The sequence below is a fragment of the Ctenopharyngodon idella genome, chromosome 3, assembly GCF_019924925.1.
Source record: "Ctenopharyngodon idella isolate HZGC_01 chromosome 3, HZGC01, whole genome shotgun sequence".
Taxonomy (NCBI): Eukaryota; Metazoa; Chordata; class Actinopteri; order Cypriniformes; family Xenocyprididae; genus Ctenopharyngodon; species Ctenopharyngodon idella.
In genome coordinates, this window is record NC_067222.1 from 6,254,737 (window position 1) to 6,275,619 (window position 20,883).

At 34.9% G+C, this 20,883-nt stretch overlaps 1 protein-coding gene across 1 annotated transcript in view; it reads right to left on the bottom strand.

The window, feature by feature from the left end:
* Nucleotides 1-20,883, bottom strand: part of LOC127509789 (myosin-9-like) — a 51,389-nt gene that overhangs the window by 17,100 nt on the left and 13,406 nt on the right. Inside the window, 14 exon segments of the mRNA XM_051888767.1 lie at nucleotides 1,491-1,605; nucleotides 1,689-1,862; nucleotides 2,078-2,251; nucleotides 2,341-2,612; nucleotides 5,480-5,575; nucleotides 5,662-5,805; nucleotides 5,922-6,020; nucleotides 6,400-6,463; nucleotides 8,178-8,270; nucleotides 10,321-10,341; nucleotides 12,371-12,464; nucleotides 12,561-12,588; nucleotides 14,681-14,837; nucleotides 17,980-18,311. Of these exon segments, the coding sequence (XP_051744727.1) occupies nucleotides 1,491-1,605; nucleotides 1,689-1,862; nucleotides 2,078-2,251; nucleotides 2,341-2,612; nucleotides 5,480-5,575; nucleotides 5,662-5,805; nucleotides 5,922-6,020; nucleotides 6,400-6,463; nucleotides 8,178-8,270; nucleotides 10,321-10,341; nucleotides 12,371-12,464; nucleotides 12,561-12,588; nucleotides 14,681-14,837; nucleotides 17,980-18,306 (1,858 nt within the window). The 5' untranslated portion in view covers nucleotides 18,307-18,311.

Below are 20,883 nucleotides of genomic sequence, written 5' to 3' on the forward strand. Positions count from 1 at the left end.
CATTTCAGAACAATTACAAATGATTCATTCTTCTTGTGTTTCATGAAAGAGGCTCAACGAGCACAAAAAAATGTGCAAATTCGCTTTGTTGAGTAAAACAATTGTTTTTAATTTGCCACTCATTTTTAATAAGGAGTACATGGTTTCAATTTTTCAATGTAGGAACGACAGTCTGGTACTTTGTTGTACGTCATTTGAGCAAATCAAATGAATTAAATCAAATTAGACGGGCATGGACCATCGCAGGTCTTATGTTTTTCAACCCTTTTTTTAGATGGGAAAAGTAATTATTGTCAGAATTCCAGTATGTTATGCACTGTATTCACATCGCATGTTAACAATTTACTAAAATTCAAAGCAGGGTTATTGTCGTTAACTGAAACTATTTTTGTTAATTGAAATAAAGCTGAAATAAAATATAAATACTAGATAAAAAAAAAAACTAAAAAAAAAAAAAACTAAAAATGAAATTAGAAATGCTGCCTTAGCGACTATCTGAAATAGGTTCACAAGACAGCACTAAAATTACTAACTGGAAATAAATAAAACTAAAACTGAACCAAAATTAAAACTAAAATTAAAATAAGTACTAATATTTATAAAAAAAAATAATAATAAATAAAAAAAAATTAAAAAAAAATGGCACAAGCACATAAGAAAATTACTAAATATTAAAATAAAATTAAAATAAAAAACAAAAATATAAAAAAATAAACAGGATATAAATAATACTAAAATAACAATGATTTAAATTATGCTGTTTTATATAAATTATAAAAAATATATATAATTTATATATATATATATATATATATATATAGGATACATTTCCCAATTTTTTTTTTTTTTTTTTGGCTGAAGTGAATTTTGGACCCTGTGAGGGTGTGTGTGTGTGTGTAACTGCATACTGTGGTCATGTTTCACTGGTGAGAACAGAACCAAACCCATGCAGTTTATACCCATTTCTGCAGTACCACAGACCAACAGCAGGGGCGCCAAAGCACACTATTACACAGAGAGGAGAGACAGCAGAAATATCAGAGAAATATATATATCAACACCTCGGAGAAACACAGTCACACAGGACAGCTGATGGATGGAGGAGGAAAAGAAAGTCACGGGAGAGAAAAATCAAGAGACGTCACCTGGTTCTAAATGAAGGAATGGAAAACGCTGATAGAAATAAGCTCTCTGACAGTTCTGGACCTCTGAGAGAGACGGACAGATGGGAGACGGTGTGTACAGAGGTCCAGGAGGACAAGAAAAAAAGGGACGGACGAATGGATGGATGAAAACAGAGGACCAAACACCAGACGATACGAGCAGAAGAGAACAAATCCAGTGAGTTTCCACCGATTATGGCATGAAAAAGGTGGCCAGAGTCTAAACACATCAGTCATTGTTCGCCTTTGTTCAGCTTCACGTCAACATTTCTCCGTCAACCTGCTGCTTTAATATTCATTTAAGAGCTGATCGAATGTGAAACTCACCATCTTTCCACAGCTCTGAAACGAACTTGTCGGTGGATTGATTGAGCAGAGTGGCCACGTTATCGTTCAGCGGGTCCATGTTCTTCATCAGCCACTCGTCCGCCTTGTAATCCACCTGAGAAACACAATCACAGACGTTTAAAATTCACAGTTATGCTTCAAATCCCACATGGGTTCTGCCGAGGAGCTCATCAACACCTTTCCAGCGTAGTGGATGATGCAGAAATCAGCCTCGTCCTTCAGTTTCTTGGGTTTGTGGAACTTGGGATGCGTTCCCTGTTCCTGCAGGACCTTCTCCACGAAGCTCTTGTCCGTGGCTTTGGGGAACCAGCACTCCTCATCCAGGAGAGCCAAGATTCCTGGAGGACTTGCCTGGAAACACAAAACACTGGTTACAATCAAAGAAAGTCTTCATTTGGTGACCTTTATAGATCAACAGAAGATCATGAGGACATCATGGAAATCAAACTGGATTTAGTATTGGCTTATAGTATGGCTTTCCAAGTTCTCGATTCCCAATAAAAACAGCTCCATTAGAAGTCACATGATCGTTCTAGGAATCACGTGATTGGTGAAGAGACACTCACAGGTTTCTCGATGAGGTCGATGCAGGGCTGCAGGTCGAGGCCGAAGTCGATGAAGCTCCACTCGATGCCCTCGCGCTGGTACTCCTCCTGCTCCAGGATGAACATGGTGTGGTTGAACAGCTGCTGGAGCTTCTCGTTAGTGTAGTTAATGCACAACTGCTCGAACGAGTTCAGCTGCGGAGACGAACACAAATACAGTTACTACCGCTAGGAGTTGTGGGTAATCTCACTGTAAGGCTGAAGCTGTAAGGATTCAGCCGCACCTCAAAGATCTCGAAGCCGGCGATGTCCAGGATGCCGATGAAGGAGGCGCCCTGACGCTTGGTCTTATCCAGAGCTTTGTTGATGCGCATCACCAGCCAGCGGAACATCCTCTCGTACGTGGCTTTGGCCAGAGCCTCCACCGCAAACTCGGCCTGCTCCTGCGTCTGGGCCTTCTGCACGTAGTCACGGCCCACTTTGATTCGGGGCGAGAGGATGGCACGTGTGAAGTCGGTCACGTTCATGCCCATCAGATGGCACACCTTCTGAGCGGCTGGAGATGTGAAGGAAGAGTCATTTAGAGATACGATCTGATAACACTCTGATATTAGTTTACCTGCTCTAACCAGCTTGACTAAAATGACCTACAAAAATTGTTTTTTTTGTGAATTAAAATAAAATAACTGCTCTAACTTCACTAAAATAAAATATGAATATTGTAAGAAGAAAATTTCAAACATTTTTAACAACTTTTTATGAAAAATGAGAAATGTTGCCTAACTGAAAATAAATAAAAAAGTTCAGTATAGTAAAATGGCTAAAACTGAAATAAAATTATAACATTAAACTAAAAATTAAATTAAAAATTTAATAGAAATATTAAGTAAAAAAATACAAGATTCCAAAAATTTAAACTAAAATAAAATGAAAATACAAAATATGAAAATATAGAAGTAAAAACTAATTCAAAATTTAAAAAAAAAAAACACTATAGTAAAATTAAAATTGAGTCGTAAAATGACTAAAACTGAAATAAAATTATAAATTTAAATTAAAAATGAAATTTAATAAAGAAAAATGAATAGAAATAAAGAAAACAAACTACAAAAACAAAACAAGATTCCAAAAACTTAAACTAAAATTAAATGACAACTAGATTACAAAATATAAAAAATATAAAAGTAAAAACTAATTCAAAATATTTAAAAACTTCTAATATAAATACTGTAATAAAATATAAAAATACAACATTTAAAAATAAACTAATTCAAAATATGAAATACTATAATAAAATATGAAAAATATAAAAATAAAAACTAATTCAAAATATGAATAAATACTGTAATAAAACAAATATAAAATTTAAAAATAAAAACAAATTAAAAATATGACTATAATAAAAAATATAATATAAAAATAAACATTAATTCAAAATATTAATAAAGACCAAAAATAAAATACTAAAAATATATAAATATATATAAAAAAAATTATATTATACAGGTGCTGGTCATATAATTAGAATATCATCAAAAAGTTGATTTATTTCACTAATTCCATTCAAAAAGTGAAACTTGTATATTATATTCATTCATTACACACAGACTGATATATTTCAAATGTTTATTTCTTTTAATTTTGATGATTATAACTGACAACTAAGGAAAATCCCAAATTCAGTATCTCAGAAAATTAGAATATTACTAATGACCAATACAAAGAAAGTATTTTTAGAAATCTTGGCCAACTGAAAAGTATGAACATGAAAAGTATGAGCATGTACAGCACTCAATACTTAGTTGGGGCTCCTTTTGCCTGAATTACTGCAGCAATGCGGCGTGGCATGGAGTCGATCAGTCTGTGGCACTGCTCAGGTGTTATTAGAGCCCAGGTTGCTCTGATAGTGGCCTTCAGCTCTTCTGCATTGTTGGGTCTGGCATATCGCATCTTCCTCTTCACAATACCCCATAGATTTTCTATGGGGTTAAGGTCAGGTGAGTTTGCTGGCCAATTAAGAACAGGGATACCATGGTCCTTAAACCAGGTACTGGTAGCTTTGGCACTGTGTGCAGGTGCCAAGTCCTGTTGGAAAATGAAATCTGCATCTCCATAAAGTTGGTCAGCAGCAGGAAGCATGAAGTGCTCTAAAACTTCCTGGTATACGGCTACGTTGACCTTGGACCTCAGAAAACACAGTGGACCAACACCAGCAGATGACATGGCACCCCAAACCATCACTGACCGTGGAAACTTTACACTAGACCTCAAGCAATGTGGATTGTGTGCCTCTCCTCTCTTCCTCCAGACTCTGGGACCTTGATTTCCAAAGGAAATGCAAAATTTACTTTCATCAGAGAACATAACTTTGGACCACTCAGCAGCAGTCCAGTCCTTTTTGTCTTTATCCCAGGCGAGACGCTTCTGACGCTGTCTGTTGTTCAAGAGTGGCTTGACACGACAGCTGAAACCCATGTCTTGCATACGTCTGTGCGTAGTGGTTCTTGAAGCACTGACTCCAGCTGCAGTCCACTCTTTGTGAATCTCCCCCACATTTTTGAATGGGTTTCGTTTCACAATCCTTTCCAGGGTGCGGTTATCCCTATTGCTTGTACACTTTTTTCTACCACATCTTTTCCTTCCCTTCGCCTCTCTATTAATGTGCTTGGACACAGAGCTCTGTGAACAGCCAGCCTCTTTTGCAATGACCTTTTGTGTCTTGCCCTCCTTGTGCAAGGTGTCAATGGTCGTCTTTTGGACAACTTTCAAGTCAGCAGTCTTCCCCATGATTGTGTAGCCTACAGAACTAGACTGAGAGACCATTTAAAGGCCTTTGCAGGTGTTTTGAGTTAATTAGCTGATTAGAGTGTGGCAACAGGTGTCTTCAAAGTTGAACCTTTTCACAATATTCTAATTTTCTGAGATACTGAATTTGAGATTTTCCTTAGTTGTCAGTTATAATCATCAAAATTAAAAGAAATAAACATTTGAAATATATCAGTCTGTGTGTAATGAATGAATATAATATAGAAGTTTCACTTTTTGAATGGAATTAGTGAAATAAATCAACTTTTTGATGATATTCTAATTATATGACCAGCACCTGTATATATATCTTTCTTAACATTTTGAATTAATGTTTATTTTTATATTATATTTTTTATTATAGTCATATTTTTAATTTGCTTTTATTTTTAAATTTTATATTTATATATATATATATATATTATTTTTTTAAATTAATATAAGGTAACAAGGTAAACCTTTGCTTGATATTCGCTGGTTGTGTAGCTAATTAACCATCTAATGACCATTTTCGACCTTCTGGAGACCATGTAAAAGCACTACCTTCATGATGATAAAACAGTCTACAACACAAAGCCTGACAGACATGTTTGTAAAGTCACAATGTCGTGTGTTTACCTGTGTCATCAGGCATGGAGGCCTGATCCGAGTGACGCTCCTTCTTGAAGGACATGTTACCCAGCTGTAGCACAGACGACATGACCTTCAGCAGACCTGCAGGGGGCGACGCACACAATTACAAACCCTCAAACATGCTGTAGGTAATACTGTCATGTTAGCAAGTGGCTCCATATATTCACCGATCTGCTCTTCCTCAGCGATGCTCATGATCCTCATGGCCTCCATGGTCTCCAGGTACATGTCTCGGTCCTGCTGTCCCGGGATTGTCACGTTCCCGTTGGACAGGAACCGGTACTTACTGTAGCCCTCCAGACACAGTTCAGCTGATGGGCAAAGAAAATGATTGAAACTTTTATTAGAAAAGCCTAAGATTAGAGTCATTTATAAGCATCAAAACATCCAAAAATCGTGCACTGAAGCAGTGAAGAGTGACACTCACAGCGCAGTTTGTCTCCTGCGCCGGTCAGCATGTAGTAGAACATGTGGAAAGTCCTCTCTTCTTTGGCTTGACGGATTGCACGAGACTTTTCCAACAGGTCTGACGGTCAGAGTCAAGGACCCACAACAGGACAGATGCAACAGACTAGTCTACCGTGTGACTCAATACAGTGCTACAACGCCAACAGCCAATCAGAAACTATCTCAGCTCTCACCTCATTAATTATTCATGCTCTGCATACAGTCACAGAAAACGATCATTAGCCTTAGCCATTAACTTAATTTGCTTATCTACATTTTCATTATTTTCTAACCTTTTTGTTACAGATTTATTGTTGTTAATAAGTTGCGCTAATGTTTTCAACCTCATAACTATGAAAATAAGCCATCATTACTTTCACCATGAGTTAATTTCAGGTGTACAGAAGCTCATTTTTCACGTTTAAAGCAACATCATATTAACGAGCTCATAAAGATACAGGTTTCAATATTGGCTCCAACGATGTACCCGTTAACGTCAAAGTTGATTCTGATGAATTTGCCCTGAAACACAGAAGAGACAAAAGATAAATCACATGTATGTACAGTAAGACTGTATGGAGGACCTGGAGTTTTCAATTTAATAATTCAAACATGACAATGTAGATAAATACATTTTAAATGCACAAATTAGCATACTTAATAGGCAAATGCTTTTTAAAATATGCATTAAATCATTTATTAATCTACTATTTTAAAACAGGAACTAGATGAGTAAAGTTTGATGACAAACTTTAATGTTGGCTTGACAAAGCCTTGTCTGAAAGTTTGAAATAACTTTGCAAAGCTTGAAATTTGAAGTGGATAAAAAGCTATTAACATGTTCTAGCACACTGCTAACATGTTTTAACAAAGTTGCTAGCATATTTTATCATTATTAACATGTTTTGTCCAGTTGCTAACATGTTGCTAGCATGTTTTAACAAGATTTAACATGTTGCTAACATGATTTAACATATTGCTAGCATTATTTAGTACTGTGCTAACATGTTGTGAGCATGATTTAACATGTTACTAACATGTTTCTAGTATGATTTAGCATGTTAGCATGATTTAGCATTACTAAAATGTCTCTAGTATGGTTTAACATTGTTAGCATTATTTAACATGTTTCTAGCATGATTTAGCATATTTCTAGTATGATTTAACATGTTAGCATGATTTAGCACATTGCTAACATGTTTCTAGTATGATTTAGCATTTCTAATATGATTTAACATGTTGTGAGCATGATTTAACACATTGATAGCATGATTTAAGGTGTTACTACATTGTTTCTAGTATGATTGAACTTGTTAACAGGATTTAACACATTACTAAAATGTTTCTAGTTTGATTTAGCATGTTTCAAGTATGAATTACCATGTTGTTTGCATGATTTAACACGTTGCTAACATTTCTAGTATGATTCAGCATGTTTCTAGCATGATTTAACGTTGTTAGCCTTTCTAGTATGATTCAGCATGTTTCTAGCATGATTTAACACGTTGTTAACATGTTTCTAGTATATTTAGAACATTGCTAGCATGTTTTAACACTGCTACCGTGATTTAGTATGGTGCTAACATGTTGTGAACATGATTTAGCACATTGATAGCATGATGTAACATGTACTAACATGTTTCTAGTATGCTTTAATATGTTGTTAGCATTATTTAACTCGTTGCTAATGTTTCTAGTATGATTCAGCATGTTTCTAGCATGATTTAACGTTTTTAGCATTTCTAGTATGATTCAGCATGTTTCTAGCATGATTTAACACGTTGTTAACATGTTTCTAGTATATTTAGAACATTGCTAGTATGTTTTAACATACTGCTACCATGATTTAGTATGGTGCTAACATGTTGTGAGCATGATTTAGCATGTACTATCATGTTTCTAGTATGATTTAACATGTTGTTAACATTTAGCATACGTTGCTAACGTTTCTAGTACGATTCAGCATGTTTCCAGTTAGTATGATTTACCATGTTTCTAGTATGATTTAACATGTTACTAACATGTTTTAGTATGTTTAGCGCATTGCTAGCATGATTTAGCACATTTCTAGCATTTTTCTGCCTGATAATTAACAATTTTCAGTTTTCAATTTTTTTTCTATTAATTTATTCATTTAAAAAGTTATTTATGTTTGAATAGTTAAATTGAAAACGTGTTCCTTCTTGTTATTTCTAAGTGTCACTCTCGGTGCTGATGTGCAGAACGGAGGTCTTACGAATCGAGAAGAGTTGTCGTTCTTGACGGTCTTGGCGTTGCCGAAGGCTTCGAGGATGGGATTGGCCTGCAGCAGCTGCTTCTCCAGCTCACCCTGCGCTCAAACAGACCGATCATCAGACATCTGAGTTCACATTAAACCAACCACTGTGAAGAAGAGCTGATCACAACCGGCTGTCGAAAGCAAAGCTCTCCAGCACAACATCACAAGCTATTCGCACAGAGAAGAGCAAACAAGCTGAAACAAACACAGACGACATAAGCACGGTCTGATCCCCAACACCACCAAAATGAGCGGCCCATCACCTCTGAACACCTCAGTCATCGACCAAAACTCTCCCTCATTGACACTCGTCTCACACACACAAAAACATTCATTCACTTTAAACACACAACTCTTACCTGGATTATTATCACTAACTAACACTAAAACCACAAGACAAAAACATCTCTTTTACTTGAAATAAAATATAAAACATTTCTAATTAATTTTCATTTAGTTTGTTGTAAAATAGCTAAAACTAAAACTAATATAAATAAAAACTATATACAAATATTTAAGAAAAGAATAAAAATGACAAAAAATAAATGAAAAACTAAATTTAAAATAATAATTAATTCAAAATATTAATAAACACTATAAGGGTATTCTGTTGTGGGAAAAAAAATAAAACTTCAACTTAAATTAAAATAAAAACTGAAAAAAAAAATATTAATAAAAACTGTAATAGTATACTTTGTTGTAATGAAAACACATTGAAATTACTAAAACATCAAATAAAATTAAAATGAAAACTGGAAAAAAAAAATGAAAAATTTAAAATAACTCATTTAAAATATTAATACAAAATAATAGTATATTTTGCTGTAACAAAAACACAACAAAACTGAAACTTCAACTAAATTGAAAACTGAAAACAATATAAAATAACCCATTTAAATATTAATAAAAACTAAAATAATATATTTTGTTGTGACAAAACACAACAAAGCTACTAAAACTTCAACCAAAATTAAATTGAAACCTGAAACATAAAAAAAAAAAAACGAATTCAGAATATTAATAATAACTGTAATAGCATATTTTGTTGTGACAAAAACACAAAAAATTATTAAAACGTCAACCAAAATGAAAATGTGACATTCTAGAGACGTTAAAAGAAGGAATGTGAAGCTCTTAGATGAATTCTTACAATTAAAAACATTTAAATATGTCTTATGGTAATTATGCGTATGTAAATTGTCCATTCGAGCCAGGACTACTTTTCTAGGTGGATGAACTTCCAGTGGGCGGAGCCTAACCCATTAGCTCGGACATAACCATCTAATTTACATGGACTAAACCCCACCCACAGCAATGACATCAATAGAGGATCCTCCTCACAGGGGGTGGGGCTTAATCCATTAGCTCTGATGTAACCATCTAATTACCTGGACTAAACCCCACCCACATCAATGACGTCACTAGAAGACCCTCCTCCTAGGAAAGCATCTCCACAGTTTAGAACATATTTTCACTGCTCAAACCTTCAACTAGTACCGACTGTTTGTTTAAGTTAAAATATCCAGACTTTTCTTACATGCATCATCTTGTTCACATCATGTAAGCATGTGAGATCTCTCTGTAAATCGTTTCACATGCTCTCGTAAAGCGAGGCTCGTTAAACACGCCAGAACATTCCAGCAGCATGAGGTTTGTGCTTCCCAACAGCGCTGACGTCACGATTCCCGCCGCAGGAGGGATTCGCTCATTCCTTTGGCCAAAGTGAATTGTCACACATACACACACACCTTACTCCAACAGCACTTTTCAAACCCGGATCCCATGAGCACAGAAACAGACAGACAAACGGATTCAGACGGATGAGACTGAGAGCCCAATGTGATCACGCTCAATCGAATCTCGAAAAAAAACTGCCATAAACTGCTTTAAAAATTAAAACAACGCTGATTTTTATTATTATTATTATTATTATTATAATCTCTTAACATTATTGTGATGTGACTCATTGGTTCTCAGGGTCGTGCGTCTGAATCGCGGTGTATTCGGCTTCACTTGTTCACCCAGCAGAGGCTACGGAGAGAGATGAGGGTGAGATGGGAATGAGACGGAGGGAGACAGGTGGAGAGATGATGTGACTCACATGTGACAGGATGGAGCTGCTCTGTTGGTATAAAGAGAAAAACACTCAAACCATCAACTTACACACACACACCATCACTGTCCAGATCCACACCATGATGACTGACAGAAACATCAGCCACGTGTTTGGACACAATCCCAGGAAAAATACACTGAACACATCTTTCAAAACAGCATGGATTGATTTCTTTCCATGAACAAGGTACAAACGAGGACAAATGTATTAGCAAACCTGCGCTAGTCGAGCTCAAACGTTCGATGCGGTTGGTTGCAAACTAGATAGACTTCACTGACCTAATTAAAATCTGCAACCCTGTTACAAAATCTGAAATTAAAAACTTTATTTTATGTACATTTAATGTATATTACAATATGCAAAAATAAGTATGCTATAACTAAATAGATATAAGGTATTAAATTTTACTGAAACTATATGCAGAAATCCAACAGTCTTGCAAAAATAAAACAAAAAAGTTTTAAATAAAGCACAATATGAATAATTTATATATTTTTTAAATTTATTTTATATTTAATATATTACAATATACAAATAGATAAATACAAATATTTTAAATCTGATTAAAACTATATGCAGAAATATGGCCTAACAGGCTTGCAAAATTAAATTTAAGTAAATAAAAAAAATAATAATTTTGTATTTTATTTTTGTATTTAATGTATATTACAATATGCAAAAAGTATGTTAAACAAAGACAAACAAATAAATAAAAATGCAAAAATAATAAATATGAAAAAATAAATTTATGCAATTATAAAATATATAAATGTATGTTTATTTAATTTTATGTATATTTAATGTATTTTATAAAATGTAAAAAATGTGTATGTTAACAAGCTTGCAAAAATAAAGTATAAAATATATAAATAAATGTATACAAAGGATTTAATTTAATTTTCTGACGTAAATTTCTGCACCTTCTTTTACTGACCGTTTAAAACAAAAATAAAGTGCAGGAAATAAATGTATATTTTATTTTCATATTTAATGTATATTACAATATGCAAAAAATATGTATGCTAAAAATAAATAACTAAATGGTTTTAAATCTGATGGAAACTATATTCAGAAATATGGCCCATCAGACTTGAAAAAAATAAATTATGCAATATTTTATTTTTATTTTATTTCTTAATTGTATATTACACTATGCAAAACTATGCATGCTAAAATAAATAATAAATATAACATGCAAAAATAATACTTTAAATAAATAAAATTCAAAAATAAATCAATTGAATTATGAAATATATAAATAAAGTTGTGTGTCATTTTTATTTAATTTTATATACATTTAGTTTATATTACAAAATGTAAAAAATTGTTAAAATACATTATGCTAAAAATAAATAAATATAAGGTTGTAAATTTGACTGAAACTATATGCAGAAATATGGGCCAAAAGGCTTGTAAAAATAAATAAAATAAAAGTATAAAATAAATAAATAAATGTATATGAATTTTTTTATTATTATTATTTATTTTAATTTTCTAAAAGTTAAACACCTCCTGGTCACTAACCATTTGTTGAAAAAAACTAAAGATTTTTATTTATTTTTTTGCAGATCTCCGGCTGTCTGGTTCAGTTCACGCGGCGGGAGGCGAGCGAATGTCTCTGATTGACATGAGGTGGACGTGACGTTGTTATAATCATCATATATCATTATATCATAACTATATCATATCGGTGTATCATAACTGATGTTTGCTATTCTTCAGGAGTTTGGCTGGATTAAACTGGACTGGGCTGTTTGAGACCTACAGCTTCTCTAATGGATGATGATGTTTGTGAACTGCTTTAAACTCCCTCCCATCACCCAAACCAGCCCACAATCCTCCATCACGTCCTTATCTGATAAGATGATGTGAAACCAGATGAAAGCAGGGTGGAGGACGCTAGAAAACCGTCAAAATACTAAATGAGGAAACTCGACCTTTAGTCTACTACTGATACACACGCTTGACGTTCAGTGAAACCGAAAGACTAAACAGACGCGCTACGGTATTTGAACTCGTCTCGTCAAGAACTAACCTGGTCTTTCTTGGTCTTGTGAGACGAGGCCACGTGAGCCAGATACTGAATGACCTTCTTGGTGTTTTCTGTCTTTCCAGCACCAGATTCGCCTCTGAACACACACACAAACACACAAGTGTGACAAATCAAGCACAGCTTTCATGGACAAATCATAATCATAAAACGCATGCAAGACCATGTGACTCACGTGCAGAGAATGGATTGGTCCTCGCGGTCTGTTGGAGGAGACAGAAACATGGAAATTAATCATTTACATTCGCTAAGCATTTCATTTCTGGCATTTTATGTATTTTGAGATTTTTTACTTCACATTTTATATATTTTGAGTGAGATTATTCGGCAGGAAATAATAATTGTATATTTTATTTATGTATATTTTCATTTTTCACTTTGAATTTATTTATAGTTAAATTCTCTTTTACTTATTGATTTTATTCCTTTATTCCTTTTTTTTTTAAATACAGAATGTATTTGAATGTATTTTGAGTGAGATTTTTTTTTAGCAGGAAGTAATAATTGTATATTTTATTTTATATTTACATATTTTTTGTAACTTTGATTCTACTCATATTTTATATTTTATTTTTATTGATTTAATTCTTAAATTTTTATTTGAAAAGCATGGTGTGTTGTGATGAAGATTACTTGGTAGGAAATAATCATTTTTATTTTATTATATACATATATTTTTAATTTATTTCCATTTTATTTATTTTACTTTATTTCAATTATTTATTCTTGAATTTTTTTTGGAAAAACAGGATGTATTTGATATATTGTAAGTGATGTTATTTGGCAGGACATCATAATTTTATATTATATTTTATGCTCATTTTTACTCATATTTTAATATATATTTTTTTTTATTTAATTCTTGTTTTTTTTTTATTTGAAAAGCAGGATTATTTTTATGTATTTTGATTATTTGGCAAGAAATAATTTTATAATTTTATGTTTTATTTTATATTTAAATTTTTGTTATTTATTTTTTTTATTTTACTTAATTTCAATTATTTTATTCTTGATTTTTTAAATGAAAAACAGCATGTATTTTATGTATTTTAAGTGATTGAGTAATTGAAAAATATTTATTTATTTATTTATATATTATATACGTTTTCCCTTTCTTGATTTTTTATCAATCATTTGTCACGTTGGTTAGTTAAATTCCTCAGGGCATAGAAACACGCCTCCTCTTCAGCAGGAAGGGCTCAGACCACAAAACAGGAAGTCAATATCTGGCTTCCTGTGACTGGAGAAGGAGCCGCCTTTCCAGCAAACTGCCTGAACGACTCAGAGCAAGATAACGGTCTCGCTCAAATTAACACTTACACTTACTAAAAACACACATTTTTAGAGATTAAACAGCATATTCTGAAGATTAATGTCAGGTGAAACTCTAGATAAAGTAATACTTTAACTTTAATACTTAGTGTTAGATGTTTCACCACATCATTCACCCCAAATCTGAGCAATAATAAAACACATTTCTTGGAAAATATTCTACGCAAGAAAACATGAGCCCCTGAAGGCTATTAAACATGCAGAGCTCAGTTTCAGACGCCTCTGTGACCCAAGAGAGGCTCGACGGCGGGAGAAACGGCACTAATCGCGTACGATCATGATTTTCTGTCAGGCGGTAATGAGGGCCTCCCGGAGCGAGGTGGTTAAGCACGTTCCCTCAGCAGGAATCGGGTCAGAGACTCACTGCAGGAGGCCGCGGAGGATTTGAGAGGCACATTAAATCCTGATGGGGGGAACAGAGTAAATGAGGTCTGGCACAACACAAACCAGCTCTGAACGCCCGCGGGACAAACACACACGCAGAAAACACAGCATTATTGAGAGTTATGTGCGTGTGTGACAGTCAGAATCAGATCAAGATGCCAATTCAGTTTCATGAACTTTACTCTCATCTGTACTTTTTCTGAGCAAACACTGCAGAAATCAAATCAAAGTCTTTAAATCACGGATTTTAACATTTTATTGCTGTTTTTCAAAGTTAAAATCTGTTTCATGGTTGTATATCGTTTTGACAGCAGAGAAAACATCTCAAATCAGCTGATTAAATCTATTTACATTTCAGGGAATAAATATAATCAGTCTATATTAATGATGTAAACATTTATGTTTGTCTGCGCTGGACTAATGACTAATCACTTTACTGTATTGTGTGACTGTTGAGTTTCTCTGAATGACAGGAAGATGAATTGACTGAACAGCAAGTCAGATTCTACATCCTGTAGGATGTGTGTGTGTGTGTGTGTGTGTGTGTGTGTGTGTGTGTGTGTGTGTGTGTGTGTGTACCCTGCATCATGCTCCTGTAGGCCGTGTCTGTGATGGCGTAGATGTGCGGAGGCATCTCGTGTCGTTTCTTGCCCTTGTACATCTCCACGATCTCCTCTGAGTAGATGGGCAGGTTCTTGTACGGGTTGATGACCACACAGAACAGACCCGAGTACGTCTGCGACAGAGAACAGAGATATTCACTCACAAACACAGACGACACCAGCCCTCGAACATCTGGGTACGGTGAGACATTAATGTTTGTGAAAGAAGTCGCTTATGCTCAAAAATGACCCTACAATGTCATAAGGGTCAATTTTTTAAAATTGGGATTTATACACCATCTGAAAGCTGAATAAATAAGCTTTCCATTGATGTATGGTTTGTTAGGATAGGACCGTATTTGGTCGAGATACAACTATTTGAAAATCTGGAATCTGAGGGTGCAAACAAATCTAAATATTGAGAAAATCGCCTTTAAAGTTGTCCAAATGAAGTCCCTAGCAATGCATATCAACTCACAAAAATAAATTTTGGATATATTTATGGTAGGAAATATACAAAATATCTTCACTGGAACATGATCTTTACTTACTATCCTAATGATTTTTGGCATTAAAGAAAAATCAATCATTTTGACCCATACAATGTATTGTTGGCTATTGCTACAAATATATCCGTGCGACTTATGACTGGTTTTGTGCTCCAGGGTCACAAATATGGTATAAAAAAGCTGCTTTATTTGAGTCTCAAACCGTCAGATGAATCTACGTTTACAGTGTTTCACATCAGTATTTGCAGTGAAATCTGTCTCTGAACGCAAACCAGACTGAAACCGGCGGTCTGGGATCTACTGGGATTTACTGTCAGTATGAAACTAATCTGGCCTGATTTGCATAAGCAAACCGACCCTGATGAGCAGGATCACGTTAAATCTGTTCCTTCAGGACAGCACAAAACATCATGAATTTAGCCACCATTAAACACATTTCACCATGTTTAATCTAGAGATGCACCGATATATCGGCCAGGTATCTGTAACCCTATGAAGCCTGCTGTTTCATATTTGAAGGCATCTAAATTATCAACATGATCAAAAATTTGCTAAAAACCTGTTGCACACAATCTACTACATGCCTTCTGTTATCTGATTGAGACATTTTTAGTAAGTAAAAGGCTTTTTTAGTATAATTATAAAAACGTCCACCTTCAGATTGTGGTTCACGTGTTTTTTTAATATGTAATATTTTTATAAGTAAATGTAAGATTGACTTTTATAGTGTTTGTAATACTTCAAGATTACTGAACTGAAACAACTTCGTTTTCCTTGATTATCCATACACCATTTTTTTGAAAAATTATTGACAAATATAAAGTGACGACTGATATTTATATGCATTTTATGTAAATATCTGCTATATTGTTATAAAGTTCTCACTGATTTACATTACAAGCAGAATTTCATACTTTTTGTCCGTATAAATATCAGCATCTTCACCAAACTTTTTTTTTTTTTTTTAACTAGAGATGCACCGATATATCGGCCAGTAATCGGTATCGGCCAATAAAAGCAAATTTTCACACTATCAGGCCGATAGTTTAAAAAGAGCCAATAGTCAGGGTCGATATCTCCTGTCAATCAAAAAAGGGCAGGAAAATGCGCTGAATTTGTGCTTTGTGTAAAGAAAATGCTATGAAACCAGTCTGATGTTCAATATTAATAGTAATTATATGAATGAATAACATTCAGAAAGTTAAGAAATATTCATTTAATCTTCAGAATTTAGTTAATGTGTGTTAATATTAAGTAAGTAAATATTAATTTGAGTAATGTGCTTAAGTTTATAACTGATAACAGTTACTCTGAAACAAGATGATGAAATGAAGGGAATAAAGTTTTTATTTGCATTTCTTTCAAAATATAATAATTAAAAATATATTGATTAATTATTAATTATAATGAAATTATCATTCATTTAAAAAAAGGTATAAAAGGCAGAACCCCCAAACTATCGGTCTCATTATCGGTATCAGCAGATATCACTCTGAATAATCGGTGGAGAAATTTAGCTTCGGTGCATCTCTAGTTGAAACACAATTCACCGAACAGTAGAGAAAATGCAAGTCCACAAAGTCCATCTGCTAATAAATGTTTCACTTCTTTATCTCCAGCCCTCACTGCAGAAAGCACCTGTGAGCAGGTTTCATTTGTTTCATTCGTTGCGATGGTTGCCGAGTTTGTCGTCATAAAACCACAAGAACAGAAACATAAGCAAAAAGGTGAAGTGAAAACTTTCAATTGCTGGCATGTTTTCCTGCTGACAAAAATGTTTTGGAAAAATCTAATAACTTTTTTATTTTCTGTTAATCCAACTAAATTCGTGGCACTGCAAAAAGTTGATTTTCTAAAGACAATGCAAATCTTGTTTACCAGTGCAACAATGTTTGTGTGTTCTATATGGTTGGCGTTGCTAGGGGCGTTGCTATGTGGTTGCATGCCGTGGTAACCAGGTTGTGCTAGTGCTCACATTTATGATTCAAATTGGTTTCAGAACTGCGAGGAGATTTGGATCAAATAACTAAAAAAATATGTAACCTAACCCGGATCAACCAAGCCTGACTTATCTTAACCAGATTAGATGACCGTAACTCTGTCTAGGACTCTCTTTCTCAATCATTTTTTAACTCAAACCTCCCCTCCCCAACCCTCCCACATGCATCATTTCCTGCCCCTCGGGAGCACATTGTTCCTACAGCTTCCTGTTTAGAGAAAGAGCATTAAACAATTTCAGTGATCGAGTCAGCGAGACCCAGTTATCTATATTCAAGGATGTTGAACCTCTTAACATTTCTTAAAAACAAACCTCTGACCCAAAAAAAAAAAAAAAAAAAAAAAAACACTGAACAAGCTCCTCTTTTACCTTGGGAAAAACAATCGAACTGGTGTGACTGTGGAATTGTGGAAAATTATCCCCTAGTTTCACAGACAAGGCTTAAGCTAGTCCAGACTAAAATGCATGTTAGAGCTGTTTTTATTTCACCCTAGTGAAGTCCACTATATGGGGAAAAATCCTGGAATGTTTTCCTCAAAAACCCTAATTTCTTTTCAACTGAAGAAAGAAAGACATGAACATCTTGGATGACATGGGGGTGAGTAAATTATCAGGACATTTTAATTCTGAAGTGAACTAATCCTTTAATGTTACTGGAACAACGTTTGTTCATAACTTTGAGAGAGCCTTGCCAGAATGTTCCCCGTTATTTTGATTCAATCTTTGCACCTGCAGTGGTCGTTTATAACAGTGTTTGCGCAGACTCACGTATATGAGGCCGGAGTAGTATCGCTCCTTCAGGTTGTGCAGCACGGACGCCTCGTTCAGGCAGGTGAGCTCGGCCATGTCCTCCACCTTACTGAACTTGGGCGGGTTCATCTTCTGGATGTCATCCTTGTTGACTCGCACTTTCTTTCCCGAGTCGGCCAGCTCCACCACGACCTCATCACCGTGCTCCTCCTTCACAGAGCCCGGCTCGAACCCCAGGCGCTCCGACGGCACCCATACCAGCTTCTTGGTGGCCCAGTCGGCCTGCGCCAGCGGGTTGTTGACCAGGTTACGGTCCACGTACAGGAACTTGTCGGCGTCCGACATGGTTTCTGAAGGCGAGAGAAGAGAACAGGACGTTACAGGATGTTTGTAGCCCATTAAAATACACACATGTTTAATAATGTGTTTATTTCAAACCCTGGCTAGCAGAATAAACAAGAAACAGCAAAAATAGACAATTACATCACCCGCCTGAAGAAGTTTTTCCAGTTTAATTTCTCAATAAATGTCCCTGATTGTTTGTGCATGCTATTCTAAAGACAAAAAATGTTTTATAATAGTAATATACAGAAATAATACAGAAAAATCAGATAACTTTTTTTTTTTTTAAAAGTTCTCTTAAGTAACTAAGGTTGTGCCATTGCATCCAATTATTTTAACCAACCAAATTTCCCATTTTCTGAAGAAAAAGCAATGCTAGCCTGTTCTAGGTTGTTGCTATGTTGTTCTACGTGATTTCACATGTCGCTATGTGGTTTCTAGGGCCATTACAACGGGATGAGAGGATCTCTGATATCAACGTTCAACATCTTAAATAAGCATCAGCTGAAGAGACTCTTCAACTGATGCTAACAACGCGAGCGGTCGAGAAGCAGATCTACAACGGAGCACTTTTCTGCTCCTCTTACACAATCCCTCAGGAATGCTGGGTCTGTAGTGCCAGTCCAAACACAGCTTGTAAAACACAGCAAACGTCAGGAAGAAGAGCTTTTGCTCCTGGCGGCCACATGAAATGACACCACCGTCCGCAATTACAGCCACGGCGTCTCAAACACACACACTCGGGCTGATTAACACGGTGCGCGGGACGCTTTGTTTTAAATGCGGTCGTGCCAAACACAATGTTGATTATACTATTTAGAGACGTGTTTAGACAACGCCATGCTTGTTTAAACTTCATGTCAAAGAGCAGTGGGTCTCCGGTGGGTCACAGGCCTGTTCAGATCGCTGAAGGCAGGGAAAAACAAAGCTAAATGCAAATAAAACAATGCAACTAACCTTATAATTATGCAGAGTTAGTTCCTATAGTACAATAAAAAAATAAAAAAAAATATTAGAAAAACACTTTCCAAATCATTTACATTTACTCACTTCCAAATTTCCATTGGTTCCATATACAAAGTGACTTATAAACAAGAAATACGACAAAGCGATTCATCCAAAGAAGGCAATGCCATTAAAAATGGTAAAATTAGACATTTCAAACATTGTTTAGAAGAGTAAAGGGAGGGAAATGAGACATATTGAAAGCATAGACAGGATTCAGTCAAGCGCTGAAAGAAAATATGCGATTTTAGATGTTTTAGAGGCTTGGGAAGATCAAGCCACCGCTGAGGAACAGCGCAAGTAAAGGTTCTGGAAAAAAAATACTTTTTTTTCTGGCTTTTATTTGGAATCCTATATAATACTAATATAATAAAATATAATAAAATAATTAAACAAGCCAATATAATATAATATAATATAACTTCTGTCATTTCATATGAAAGAAGACCTTTGACTATCTTTGTGTACTTTATAATAGTTTTTTATATATATATATATATATATATATATATATATATATAAAAATTTAAATTGCACAATTATTGCAGGTATCTCAAATAATTGCGATTAGATCGAATAACCATGATGATTAATCAACAATCGCAACAGACCTAGTTTCTGGAGGGGATGTAAATCTACAGTATTTTGAAAATCAAATTAGACAGACAAGTTGTGTGACACTCTCATTCTTTAAAAAAAAAAAAAAAAAAACATGAACAAACACCACAAGATAAACTGTCAGTGTCCATGTAACCCCTCCTGTTCGAACCGCCCGCTCTAAGAGGGACTCGAACCCGGGTCCGCTGGCATAGGAGTCGGGCACTCTAACAACGAGGCTAAAGACCACAGTCTCTAGCATCAGTCACTAGACACACAACTTGATTTTAGAGTCCAAATTATTTTGAAAAATTTGTATTTTATATTAACATTTGCTTTACAGTAAACTATAATATTTTTACACTTTAATTTTTTGAAATGCTTTCACTTCTGCAATAATCTATAGAGTGCAAAAAAAAAAGCTTGTGTTTAAGTTGAGATCTATGCTCAAAAAGCGAGGTGACAGTTAACAGGTTAAACCATCAAAATTCAATGGTTTGGATCTTACTGTGTTTACAAAACCTCTTGGCGCGAAGGAACTAGTCAGGCAGGTGAACTCACGCAGGTGCACGCAGGTGCAACTCAGCGCAGTCACTCAGGGACACAAACAATCACTGAGTTCAACTGAACCACAACACTGCAAGCCCAAACAGGCGCAAGATGGCCGGCAGCGGTTCCCACATGGCTCAAAGCGTTTGAGCTACAGGAGAGGGAGGGACGCAACAGGTCTGACCAGATCAGACGAATGCACAGAATCATAAACAACAATCCTGTGTGTGGCTTCAATGTAGAGTCCACAAAACATGTTCTGCTTTTGCCACTTTCCCAACAAAACTTTCTTAAAACACATTTTTGTTAGCTGGGTTCATAGTGGAGAAGAACAAGTAATTATGGGCAAAAGTGATGGGAACAAGACTAAAAATAATCATAATTTCAAAACAAGCTTCCCAAACACACTGCCAATGGTGGGCCGAACAG